The sequence below is a fragment of the Calidris pugnax genome, unplaced genomic scaffold (assembly GCF_001431845.1).
Source record: "Calidris pugnax isolate Ruff unplaced genomic scaffold, ASM143184v1 scaffold307, whole genome shotgun sequence".
Taxonomy (NCBI): Eukaryota; Metazoa; Chordata; class Aves; order Charadriiformes; family Scolopacidae; genus Calidris; species Calidris pugnax.
The window spans coordinates 254,647-268,079 of record NW_015091040.1 but is presented as its reverse complement, the minus strand read 5'-3'; the positions used below and the strand labels follow the sequence as shown (position 1 = coordinate 268,079).

The 13,433-nt window shown below is 53.4% G+C and overlaps 1 protein-coding gene across 1 annotated transcript in view; it reads right to left on the bottom strand.

The window, feature by feature from the left end:
• HSF1 (heat shock transcription factor 1) overlaps positions 1-13,358 on the bottom strand; it is a 59,352-nt gene extending 45,994 nt beyond the window's left edge. Inside the window, exon 1 of the mRNA XM_014956151.1 lies at positions 13,186-13,358. Coding sequence (XP_014811637.1) covers positions 13,186-13,311 — 126 coding nt within the window. The 5' untranslated portion in view covers positions 13,312-13,358. The remainder of the gene's footprint in view (positions 1-13,185) is intronic.
• Positions 13,359-13,433: the final 75 nt, after the last annotated feature.

Genomic DNA, 13,433 nt, shown 5'->3' with positions numbered 1-13,433 from the left:
AAGAAAAAACAAACCACAAACAAGCCAAAATGTTATCAACCACCATTCCATGGAAAGAGAGATGCCTGGAAAAAGACTGGTCCCATCCTCCTGACACCCCCCCCTTCCAGTATTTAGAGGCATTGATCAGACCCCCCCTCATTCTTCTCTTCTCTGGACTACATAGACCCAAGTCCCTCAGCCTTTCCTCAGCACAGAGATGCTCCAGGCCCAAAAGCAGCTTTGGAGCCCTTTGCTGGACCCTCTCCAGCAGTTCCCTGTCCTTCTGGAACTGGGCAGCCCACAACTGGTCCCAGAGCTCCAGATGTGGCCTCCCCAGAGCAGAGGGGCAGGATGACCTCCCTGGAGGTTCTCCACGCTCTTCCTGATGCCCCCCAGGATGCCATTGGCCTTCTTGGCCACAAAGGCACGTTGCTGGCTCCTGGTCATTTCCTTGTGCTCAGCCCTGAAGAACAACAGGTGTCTGTCAGGTCTGGAGGACAGACAGCCCACCCCTCACTCCTTCTGCCACGACCAAGCTAATAATGTGGAAGAACCAGCAGAGCACAACTCCCCAGAGAGTTAAAAACCCACCCTGGGAGGTTGAGCAGGCTCCGAAGAAGAGCTCTCAGTTTGTGCAACCGCAGATATTCCTCCCCCAACTTGTCCCCATTCACTTGTTTTCGTGTCTACAGCACCAGCCAACCATCCTCCCAGGAGATGGAGACGACCGGGCTGAGTCTGACTTTCAACATCAACATCTGCAAACAAACGGAGACAATTCTGTGTCCCGCAGGTCTCGGGCCACTCCCCAGGAGCAACCCTGACTTCACACCTCTTAATTTTTCACTGTGATCGAAACCAGTTTTCTACATGTTGATTTTAAAAAAACACAAAAAAGCAGGAATAGGCAGGAGGAAACATTCCTGCCCCTCGGAACCCTGAGGTGCTTGTGCCGTTAGATTTTGGAAAAGCAGTTCTCGCCATCAGAGCAGCGCACGCTGAGAAGCACTAGTTATTTTGACTACTATAACTATCTTGACTAGTAGCCGAGGATGACATTAGCCACTTGGCTCTCAGTTCTGTGATGCTGCTTTATCAAGTCTGGTTTCTATTACCTTTCTGGCAGCGGAGCAGGAATCGCACTGTCAACATGAGCATCTGCAAAAACAGCCCAAGAAGGGATTTTCGTTCTGGCAAAGCGACACAAGAAACCCCCGAATGCCCTTTTACAACCCGGATTTTGTGTTGTGATGAAGTCCTGCTCCATCCTCCTGCTAATGTCATCCCACGTCCCGCCAGCACGGAGCAGTGGGGGAGCCAAGCCCGAGGAGACACGGAGAAGTCGTTGCACGGTCCCAAAGGGATGAGAATCTGAGTTCAAAAGGAAAGTGGCAGGGCCGGGCCAGACCACCCATGGGACAGCACGGGGACGGGGGCTCCAGGACCCCAAAGTCCCCCCCAGTTCATCAGTGACTCCATGAAAGCACTGGCACAAACAGCGGCTGCTACTTCAGTGTCAAACCAGGTCTTGCTGTACCAGTAACCGCCACCACCACCCAGCATGGACCTCCAGGGAAAAGACACCACCAAGGTCTCCTGAACTGACTGAAGAGCATCACACCAAAGAGCCACAAGATGTGATTTTCTGACAGACACATCTTATTTTATAAGTCCCTGGGCAAATGCAATACAGCATTAAACCTAAATAATTGAGACTACTTAAAAAAAACGATGAGGGACCTGAAGACAGGCTCTCAGCCTTCAGATCTAATGCTGTCAGAATCACTTTGGTGATTAGGACAAGAGGAAACGGCCTCAAGTTGGGCCAGGGGAGGGTTGGGATGGAGATTGGGGAAAATTCCTCCCTGGAAAGGGTTGTGAAGCCTTGGCAGAGGCTGCCCAGGGCAGTGGTGGAGTCACCATCCCTGGAGGGATTGAAAAGCCGGGCAGACGTGGTGCTGAGGGACACAGGTCAGTAGTGGGTTGGTCAGTGCTGGGTCCATGGTTGGACTCCAGGAGATGGAAGGTCCCTTCTGACCCAGACAATTCCATGATCCTATTTTCTTCGTAACTTCAAGATTCATCCAAACTTTTGCATTTTTCACACTGTACCAGAGCTTTTCTCCCTGCAATTATTACAAATACTCCCATTTCCAGGCTGTTTATGGCTGGTTTATGCACATTTCCTTGCACTCACACCAACCACCTTTCGCTTACCCAGATCTTCTCCCTTCCTGGTGTCATGGCACCCCCAAAGGGCACACACACACCCCCACACACCCACGTGCCCAACACACAGAGTCCGTGTGTGACAGGGTTATCTGCAGACTTAGGACCAAATCAACCCTGCTCAGGCCTTAACCAAATTCTGCCGCATTTCTATTACTCCGCTCCTCACGGGTGCCTGTTTTTTCTGCCCAGCATCCCAAACCTTTGCTCTTTTAGCAAAGCCCAACAGCATTTTGTGCAGATTTCCTCCCCACACCTTCTGCGCCAAAGTCGTTACAAAAACCGCACTCAGAAAGGACTGTTCCAAGATGGGATCTGGGAGCAGCTCTGCCGTGACCTCTCTCCAGACCGGAGCGACCTTCCAAAAACTAAGGGCTGGCTCTGCTTTAGCCAGTCCCTCCCCCACAATTCTTATATTAATCCGCAGCTTCTCCACTTACATTTGTGATTTTCCATGCGGCAGCGGATCAAATGCTTTGCACAAAGTCCAGACGCATTAGATCTGTCCCAGCTCCTTTATCCACAAAGGGATCCCGCTTCCAGAGCAGAGGTGGACTCAGGCTGTATTTTATCCCATTTCCATCTACTTCTACAGCTTTAGTTATTCTCCTCTTCAGAATTGGTTCCAAAGCACTGACCATCAAGGTCAGACTCGTTAGACATTAATGCTCCTCTTAAAACCTCAAAGAGTTTATATAAATGAGGGTAAGGACCTTTCTTGGGGTGATTGCTTGTAGAATCACTGAGCAGTTTGGGTGGGAAGGGACCTTAAAGGCCATTGAGTCCCACGACCTGCCCTGGGCAGGGACACCTCCCACCAGCCCAGGTTGCTCCAAGCCCCCTCCAACCTGCCCTTGAACCCCTCCAGGGATGGGGCAGCCACAGCTTCTCTGGCCAACCTGGGCCAGGCTCTCACCACCCTCAGGGGGAAGAATTTCCTCCCCAGATCTCACCTCAATCTCCCTCTTTTCAGTGTCAAACCCTTCCTCCTCCTCCTATGGCTCCCCTCCCTGATCCAGAGTCCCTCCCCAGCTTTTCTGGAGTCCCTTTAGGGACTGGAAGGGGCCACAAGAAGGACAAAGGGGGCTTGCTGGGCTGCCAGCGCAGGTTGCCAGCCCATGGCCAGTTTTTTCCTCCCCCAGCCCCTTCTCTCCATCCCTCCACCCCCAGCCTGGGACCACGGATTGCCCCCACCCAGGGGCAGGACTCTGCACTTGACCTGGTTGAACCCCATAAGGTTCACACGGTCCCACCTCTCCAGGTCCCTTGGGATGGCATCTTGCCCCTCTGGCGTGTCACTACCCCACACAGCTTGGTGTCACCAGCAAACTCACTGAGGGTGCCCTCAATCCCACTGTCCATGTCCCCAACAAAGACAATAAACAGCACCAGTCCCAGTATGGACCCCTGAGGAACACCGCTACTCACTGGTCTCCACAGAGAACATCACTCTCCACTGGTCTTATGCTGCAGAAAGGGGATGAGGGGGCTCCTGTTCTAAACCTCACTTGTCCCCCACCGTTACAGGACGGGAACTGGAGGATCTCAGCTCCCTGGGCTGGAAGAAGCACCCCCTCGACCTGAAATCCAGCTGCTGGACTCCTGCTGGAACCCCACTCGGTGTTAATGGTGTGACCCCAGGGGACAGCACAGGAGCTGGAGCACTTCCCAGCAGTTCTCGGGGTCTGCTGAAAGGGGAGACACAACGCAGGCACGTCTCCTCGCAAGGCAGCGCAGAAGTCATGACAGTGAAGTGAAATACAGCTTATCTTGCGTAATTTTGGTGTACTTTCATCTCGCCCTGATCCAAGTTTAGCTCAGACAGCAGCAAACATTTTAGCACAGAGCGGGGTTGTTTTGTCAAAAGCCTCAGCTCTCCCAGAGAGGGGGACAACCAGAAGTCACGATGACTCGAGTAACACGGAAAGGTCCCTTCCAACCTGGACAATCCCATGGTTCTGTAGCACCAGACACGTTCCAGGTGCTGGCCCAGGCCGTGCTCACTCCTCATCTGGATGGGCTCCGACCACCCACCGCGCTCTCCCGGGCTCCCAAGGCTTCACGGGCTGGAGACACCACTTATTCCTCCAGCTGATAAAAAACACAGGTGCCCCAAAAGGATTTTCTGAAACTGACGCTGGGAGAGAAAAGTCCGTTGATGAGGGGAAGGGTTTAGGCTGGGTGTTGGAAAGTCTTCTCTCCCGGCTGCCTCCGCACGCTGGTGTGTCCACACATCCAGCTGAAGCTCCCAGTAACTCTCCCAGAATCTCCTAACACTGGACCTTCACCTTCTGATCCCAAATCCACCTTGATTGAGACAAAGCCCTCACCTCTAAAGGCACACACTCTTCAATTTCAGTTCAATGGGGGATCCAACACGGCGACAGCTATCACTGCTCTGTGAAAACAGGCACTTTATTCCCATCGCTGCGCTCACCGCAGTGAGTTTGGGGTTCAATCTGAGCTGCAAACACAGAATTTGAAAAAGAAGGAATTCAAACCTAAAAAGCTCTGAGCGACGGTTGAATGTCATTTGATGAAAAGCCCAATGCCTTCTTTAACAAACCTTCACCTTAAGCACTAGGGCTGCAGCGACTCCCCCTCGCAAACCCAGGGAAGCTGCTATTACGTAAATTAAATATATAAACCAAACCCTCACATTTCCCCCGTCCGCTGCTCACCAATGCCTTCTTTAACAAACCTTCACCTTAGGCACTAGGCTGCAGCGACTCCCCCTTGCAAACCCAGGGAAGCTGCTATTATGTATATTAAATTTATAAACCAAACCCTCACATTTCCCCCATCCACTGCTCGGCAGCTGTAATTCCTTCCTTCTCCTGATTCCTCAGCCTTCAGTTACTTTCAGAGACCATCAATCCCAACTCTAGCAGTATCCTGGCATCGTGACTCTTCCGCACGTCCCTCATTTCCAGCTGTACGTTCAGGTTTTCCAGACAATCCTTCCCCAAAGTGAATCCCTGGCCTTCAGATCCCGCTGGGATCCCAAGATTTGGGAAGAGCCATAGCTCAGACAGCAGCAAACATTTTAGCACAGAGCGGGGTTGTTTTGTCAAAAGCCTCAGCTCTCCCAGAGAGGGGGACAACCAGAAGTCACGATGACTCGAGTAACACGGAAAGGTCCCTTCCAACCTGCACAATCCCATGGTTCTGTAGCACCAGACACGTTCCAGGTGCTGGCCCAGGCCGTGCTCACTCCTCATCTGGATGGGCTCCGACCACCCACCGCGCTCTCCCGGGCTCCCAAGGCTTCACGGGCTGGAGACACCACTTATTCCTCCAGCTGATAAAAAACACAGGTGCCCCAAAAGGATTTTCTGAAACTGACGCTGGGAGAGAAAAGTCCGTTGATGAGGGGAAGGGTTTAGGCTGGGTGTTGGAAAGTCTTCTCTCCCGGCTGCCTCCGCACGCTGGTGTGTCCACACATCCAGCTGAAGCTCCCAGTAACTCTCCCAGAATCTCCTAACACTGGACCTTCACCTTCTGATCCCAAATCCACCTTGATTGAGACAAAGCCCTCACCTCTAAAGGCACACACTCTTCAATTTCAGCTCAATGGGGGATCCAACACGGCGACAGCTACCCTTGCTCTGTGAAAACAGGCACTTTATTCCCATTGCCATGCTCACCGCGGTGAGTTTGGGGTTCAAGCTGCGCTGCAAACACAGAATTTGAAAAAGAAGGAATTCAAACCTAAAAAGCTCTGAGCGACGGTTGAATGTCATTTGATGAAAAGCCCAATGCCTTCTTTAACAAACCTTCACCTTAAGCACTAGGGCTGCAGCGACTCCCCCTCGCAAACCCAGGGAAGCTGCTATTACGTAAATTAAATATATAAACCAAACCCTCACATTTCCCCCGTCCGCTGCTCAGCAGCTGTAATTCCTTCCTTCTCCTGATTCCTCAGCCTTCAGGTAACTTTCAGAGACATCAATCCCAACTCTAGCAGTATCCTGGCATCACGACTCTTCCGTACATCCCTCATTCCCAGCTGTACCTTCAGGTTTTCCAGACAATCCTTTCCCAAAGTGAATCCCTGGCCTTCAGATCATGCTGGGATCCGAAGATTTGGGAAGAGCCGGAGGGGAAGTGGTGTCCCCTGCGCACCAAGAGGTAAATAAAGCCACCAGGAACTCCGTTCTTGAAGGACCCCACCAGTGACAGACCGTTTCAGCACAGTGTCCTTTTCCCAGTGAGGGCAAGGACCTCGGCACTGACCTCAGGAGAGCTGGCCTCAGATCTGGCAAGCCCTGCAGAAAATTTGACGTGTTTGCAGGCAAAACAAGCTGCTGCTGAGGTTATTTCATGCACTCTGCTCCCCTCCGCCATCCCAGAGCACAAACAGAGCCATCGGCCCCAAACCCAGCTGCCTGGAAGCTGCTCTTTGCTGAAGAGGGCTTTGTTGTTCCACGTGTGGTGGCTTTCCAAGGCTGAGTCACCTTCCCAAATAGTCCGGCCACCTCCAGGTCTAAATCAGGACAAGCCTCAGGGTCACTTATACGCCCGTACTGGTCTGGATGGTGACATCCACAGCTTTGCTGGAGCACCCCGTGGACTTTCCTCCACTGCAATCCCAGCTTCTGCTGCGGCAGAGGTGGGGACATGGGGTTTGCCACCAGCAGGCAGTCACATTTAGGCTGGTGACACAAGGACTGAGGCTCAGGCTCCACAAGACTAAGCTCAGCACATTCTAAATTCAGGCTTAAGTCTTGGAGAAGAGTGACTGTCCAGGTGGGGATACTGAAATTCATGGCTTCCTCCTAAGTCTCCCTCTCAGGAGCTTCTTCATGCTGCCCCACACCCTCTCTCCCCACCTCTCCTGTCCCCGTTCCCCAAATGAAGAGAACCCAGCTGATGGCTCTGAACCCAACCCTCCCTTCCAGAGGAGTAATAACAAATAGCATATAATATAGAATATAACAGCAAAGCACCAGTGGCTGGTTCACACAAGCCTGGATCTCTGCCTTCGAAGAGGGGATGCTCTGAAGATGTGACTTGAAAAGACGTGGGGACACCAAAAAAACAGGTAACAACTGTGAAAAAAGGGAGGGAGATCTCACTCTGTACCTCATTTACCCCCAGGTCCCTCTGAACCAGCTCAGCTCCTTCACTTCAACAGGTGGAACCACCTCAGCAGAGGGTCCAAGGATGACAAAGTGGACAGGACAACCCAGGCAGAGCAGGAGAGAAGACACCTCTCCTCCCCTCGTGCCCACCCTCATGGATCTGCAAACCTTCCTAGTGGTGACATTGCAACTTGTGCTCATTTATGGGCACAGGAGAAGAGGAAGAGGAGAGCATCAGATGATGCTCTCAGGGTGACGGGGTCCCATAAATGAGCCAAAGAGGCAGCCAAGACACTGCCACAGCTTCCTTCCCCTCCCTCCCAGCTCCGGCACTTCTCCGAGCTTTTCACAAGCCCAGTTCACCAAGAGCAGAACAAGTGCCACAGTTGGCACAAGGGAAACACGTGGGGGAGGTTCACCGTGAACCCAAGAGCAGCCCACCAAGCCAGAACAGAGGTCTATGTGTGACAGCAGCCAGCAGAAGATGTCCAAGCAGGAGCTTCTCTAAGGGCAGAGCTTCCTCAGAGCATCTCCTGCCTCCAGAGACGCACAAACCGCCCACCTTCCAACTAACTCAACGCAAAGAGGTTGTCCCCCTCTCCTGACCACCCCAGGTACCCGTTCCCGTTACCTCCAGCAGCCGGGAGGCAGCAGAACAAGTCACTAAAACTCACCAGTTCCATAGAAAAATATCCAGGGGAAAAAGAAATCAACCTGTGGAGCACAAAAAGCTGAACCCACCCCCCGAGGTGATGCTCTAGCGGAGATGCAGAGAGGTCCTGCAGGCTTTGGGAGGAGCAAATCCTACTTGAGGTGAGTGCTTGCCTCAGAGGGAGGCAAATGTGGCATGTAATGTCAGAAACAAACCAGTCTGCAATAAGTCCTATTATTTCTAACCCAAATAGACCTCAGCCTGGAGGTATGGAGAAATCTGCCACAGAGGGAACAAGACTCAGTGTCCCACGTCAGGCTGAGGTCCAGGAGATGATGCCACCTCAAAAAGCCTGAGCAAGACAACAAACATCAGCTTTCCCTGAGGAACTCATACCAGCAACCAGCAGTGCTGGTACTTTCAAGGGGAGAAATTACATCCAGACGTTGTGTTTTATAGGAAAACAATCCACCCTCCTTGAACTTTTTTCAAATTCTTCTACGATTTTGGCCCGCGCACCATCATTGTGGGATTATTACACAATCCCTGAGTGACGTTCTGAGATATCTGCCTTTTCGACTCGCTGCCCGGACACTCAGCCGGGTCTCACCTCATCCCTACGTGTGAGAAACAGGGGCTGGCTTGAAACAACGAGGAAAATGCATTTCTATCCAGGTGCTCTTCAGAAAACGGGGCTCAGGTGCTCTCCTTGGGGTCATGAGCCTCTGGGGAGAGCGTGAGGAGGGGGGACACCTCCCCAGGACACTTGTGGCCACTGTGATTTGCAAATCTGAGTCTCTGAATGGGAAGAGGCCACGTTACACTGGAGAGACCACTGGGATTTATGGCTGTCGCAGCATCCAACGCTGAGGACACGACAAATGCCTAAAAGCCACCCTGCCCATCGGTGACTGCACCGGGGAGAAGGTGTGACTCCTCAACATCAGCTGTGGCTACAGCACTAGGGATGGGAGAAGCTTCAAAGCTGAAAAAGTTATAAAAAATAAAAAGCACATCAAGGAATCACAAATAAAGTTTGAAGCCTTTACCTTCAGAGAAGCCAATTTATAAGTTATATATTTACAGAAGTGTATTCTGCTTCTTTATCTCCCCCTTATGTCTATTTTCCCGCTTTCTGCTGAGATGGTTTCTCCTCAAACCCCCCCAAAAGATGCCTTTCCTTCGTACAACCACTTGATAGACCCACATCCCTGATCCCCCACAGCTTGTTTCTTCCATCTATCACTAAAGGAAAGGGAAAGAAAGGAATTAAACACAGTAAGCTGAGAATAACTGACTACTGACTACCTGGGTGAGCTTGAGGATAATCACGGACTTTGTTTCTCGATCACAGCCTGTATTAGCAAAAAAACCCTCAAGACAAACAGCAAGAGAACTGCTTTGGGGGAGACCCAATCTTTTCCCTGGTTTTCACGGATTCCATCGACTCGCAGAACATTCACTTTCACCACCAGGAATAAGAAGGAGCTCAGAGACTCGGGCAGAACCCTGCTTCTGAAGCCAAGATCATCAGGATCTAAGACTTAATTTAAAGAGATGTATCTATCCAGACCACGCTTCCTCAGCTCTTGCCAAGCTGTCTACTTATCAATAGCATAAAGCAGTTGAAAAAAATAATCTATTTATCAGACTGGCAGAGCGACTGGGGAATAAGGTTTAGCTGGAAGCTGGACCTCAGCGCTCCGGTGTCCAGGCTATCGCAGCGCTCTCCCCACACACCTCACCCCACAGCAGCCACGCAGCCAATAAAGGCCATCGATCACTCAGTGAAGGCAGCAGGACATTGCACCTCTCACACAGGTCATAACACGTACCCGGGCAGCCTCTGCAAAGCACCTTCCCCCAGGACACGGCTTCCTCACATACAAAACCAGTGCATCCATCTCCCGTTCCTACCTCTGCAGCCTCAACTCCAGTAGCAGCTCCCTTGTCCCCAGCTGGGCCAGGAGACCCCGGGGTAACGGGACAAGATGGGGACGGGGGGATGGAGAGGAACCCTGCCGAGAAGGACTCGTGAGTGCTGGGGGGAGGAAAAGCTGGGGATGGAGAGCAACCCTGCCGAGAAGGACTTGTGAGTGCTGGGAGGTGGAAAAGCTGGCCATGGGCTGGCAACATGTGCTGGCAGCCCAGAAAGCCCCCTGCACCCTGGGCTGTGTCCCCAGCAGCGTGGCCAGCAGGGCAAGGGGAGGAGGTTCTGCCCCTCTGGGGAGACACCCCCTTTGGCCAGCAGGGCAAGGGGGGAGATTCTGCCCCTTTGGGGAAACACCCCTTCCCCAGTGCTGCCTCCACCTCTGAGGCCACCAGCATCAGAAGGACATGGACCTGTTGGATGGGGCCAGAGGAGGCCACAGAGATGCTGGGAGGGCTGGAGCCCCTCTGCTGGGAGGGGGGGCTGAGAGAGTTGGGGGGGTTCAGCCTGGAGAAGAGAAGGCTCCGGGGAGACCTTAGAGCCCCTTCCAGTCCCTCAAGGGGCTCCAGGAAAGCTGGGGAGGGACTCTGGATCAGGGAGGGGAGTCATAGGAGGAGGGGGAAGGGTTTTTAAACTGAAAAAGGGGAGATTGAGATGAGATCCGGGGAGGAAATTCTTCCCCCTGAGGGTGGTGAGAGCCTGGCCCAGGTTGCCCAGAGAAGCTGTGGCTGCCCCATCCTTGGAGGGGATGTTCAAGGCCAGGTTGGAGGGGGCTTGGAGCAACCTGCTCTGGTGGGAGGTGTCCCTGCCCAGGGCAGGGGGGTGGCACTGGATGGCCTGTAAAGGTCTCTTCCCACCCAAACCATTCTATGGTTCTATGTTACAAACCAAAATGGTCCCAATGAGCAACAACCCCAAAGAAGAGGGGGCATCAAACTGTGCCAAGGGAGGGAAATAAGGCTCCAACCTTAACCCCAGCACCTCTTTCCTTCTCTGCTCAGGACACATGGTGAAATCTTTTGGGCAGGAGAAACGTAAAGATGTAGGCGACTTCCTCTACATGCCAACATAAGCAAAGTATTTGCAAAAGCACACTGATTTGCATGTAGATCCTAATTCTATGGATGTTACTCCACACTCCCAGTGGCACAGCTTAATTCAAACGCCGCCCAAACAGAGAATCTGGCTGCGTTCAACACAGGCCCAAAGTTCTAAAAGAACTGCCCAAAAAATCTCTTGCACCCCTTCCCAGGAAGAAGACACTGCAGTTCCCAAAGGCATGGGGGACGGGGTAATGTCCTCTGTCTCCTGCCCCTAAATCCCAGAATGATGTGGGGTGGGAAGGGACCTCTGGAGATCATCTCCTCCAACCCCCCACCCAGAGCAGGGGCACCCCCACAGAATCCCAGAATGATGTGGGGTGGGAAGGGACCTCTGGAGATCATCTCCTCCAACCCCCACCCAGAGCAGGGGCACCCAGAGCAGGTCCCACAGGAACGGGTCCAGGGGGGTGGGAATGTCTCCAGAGAAGGAGACTCCAGCCCCTCTCTGGGCAGCCTCTGCCAGGGCTCTGCCACCCTCACCCCAAACAAGCTCCTCCTCAGCTTGAGGTGGAACTTCCCCTGTCCCAGTTGGGGCCCGGTCCCTCTCCTCCTGGCCCTGGGCACCACTGCAAAAAGCCTGGCCCCATCCTCCTGACACCCCCCCTTCCAGTCTTTAGAGGCCTTGAGCAGACCCCCCCTCAGCCTTCTCTTCTCCACACTCAACAGCCCCAAGTCCCTCAGCCTTTCCTCAGCACAGAGATGCTCCAGGCCCAAAAGCAGCTTTGGAGCCCTTTGCTGTCCCCTCTCCAGCAGTTCCCTGTCCTTCTGGAACTGGGGAGCCCACAACTGGTCCCAGAGCTCCAGCTGGGGCCTCCCCAGGGCAGAGCAGAGGGGGTGGGTGACCTCCCTCCACCTGCTGCTCACACTCTTCCTGATGCCCCCCCAGCACAGACGCGATTTCTTGCGGTGTTTCAGCCACACAGGAAACGAACACAGACTTATTGAACACGAGGCGTTAAATCTCCGTGTGCCCCAGCCAGAGGACGAGGCGCCTGCTCAGGGGCGATGACTTGCAAAGCAAAGAGCAATGCTCTATCTGCAGCAAACAGACAGCGCAGGTCTTTCATCTCGCTCCTGCCACAGGGAGCCAGATAAAGCTGACAACTCCAGCCAGCGGAGAGCAACCACGATCAAGGGTTAGGGAAAAACATTCCCAGAGCCTTTATGCTTTTATTTTGGTCCTTATCTCTCACGTTTTATAACCCTGAGCAGCAGTTCCACTCCTCTTAAGCTCCTCACGCCCACGTGAAGTCAAACCTCTCCATGAGAGTCCTTTTTCACTCTTGACCGCTATTTCCAGGCTTCTCTCCCCTCAGCGGCCTTGGTCTGAGCTGTGGTCGACACAGGAGAATATTCACAAGGGCTTCTTTCTGCTCAACCCTCTTTGTCTGCCAGCTTAAGAACTAAAAATCATAGAATCATAGAATTGCCCAGGCCGGAAGGGACCTCCAAAGGTCATCTAGTCCGACCCCCCCGCAGTCAGCAGGGACACCCCCAACAAGACCAGGTTACCCAGGGCCTCGTAGAGCCTCCCCTTGAATATCTCCAGGGATGGGGCCTCAACCACCTCCCTGGGCAACCTGTTCCAGTGCTCCACCGCCCTCACAGTGAAGAACCCTCTCCTCATCTCCAGTCTAAATCTGTTCCCCTCCAGCTTGAAGCCATTGCCCCTCGTCCTGTCACTGCAGGCCTTTCTAAACAGGTTCTCCCTAGCCTTCCTGTAGCCCCCTTCAGGTACTATTAGGTCTCCCTGGAGCCTCCTCTTCTTCAGGCTGAACCACCTCCTTCCCTCTCATTTCAGGTTAACACCAGAGATGGAACCACCTCAGAAAAAAAACAGCTCTCAAGGACTTGGCTCAGGACACCACCACCTTTTAGACAAAACTTAAGCTTCCCCAAGCAGCTAGAAAAGATGGAAAAAAGGGGATTTGCACAACAGGAGCCCCCACAAACCCAACGAGTGAAACAGAAACACTATTTCTAGCGGCACAGCTGTTATAATGACAGGGCCAAACGCCATAGAGCATCCCCTGCCACGGAAACAGTTAGAAAAGCGTCTGGACGCTGGGTTTGGGTGGTTTTTTTTGGAGGATGAGGCTAACTCATTTTCCCCTGAGGGCCTGTGGCGCTGGGATAAACAATTAGGAACTGGGACACGCCTGGGCCCCGGGGCCTCGGCCGTTTCGTCCCCTCACCGGGACTCACCGGGCTCCAGCAGATGAGCGAGTCGGTGTCGGGATCCTCCACCAGGGTCCACAGCTTGGTGAGAAAAGCGGGGACGTTACTGCCGCCGGGGCCGGCGCCCACCGCCGCCGCGCCAGGCCCCTCCATAGCGGCGGCCTCAAGGCCCGGGGCAGGCCGCAGCGCGCCGGCGTCCCCCCTCCACCCCCCCTCACCCTCCCCGCCCTTCCCCTTCCCGGGGAAACCGCCGCCAGGTGGGGTTTAACGGCGGG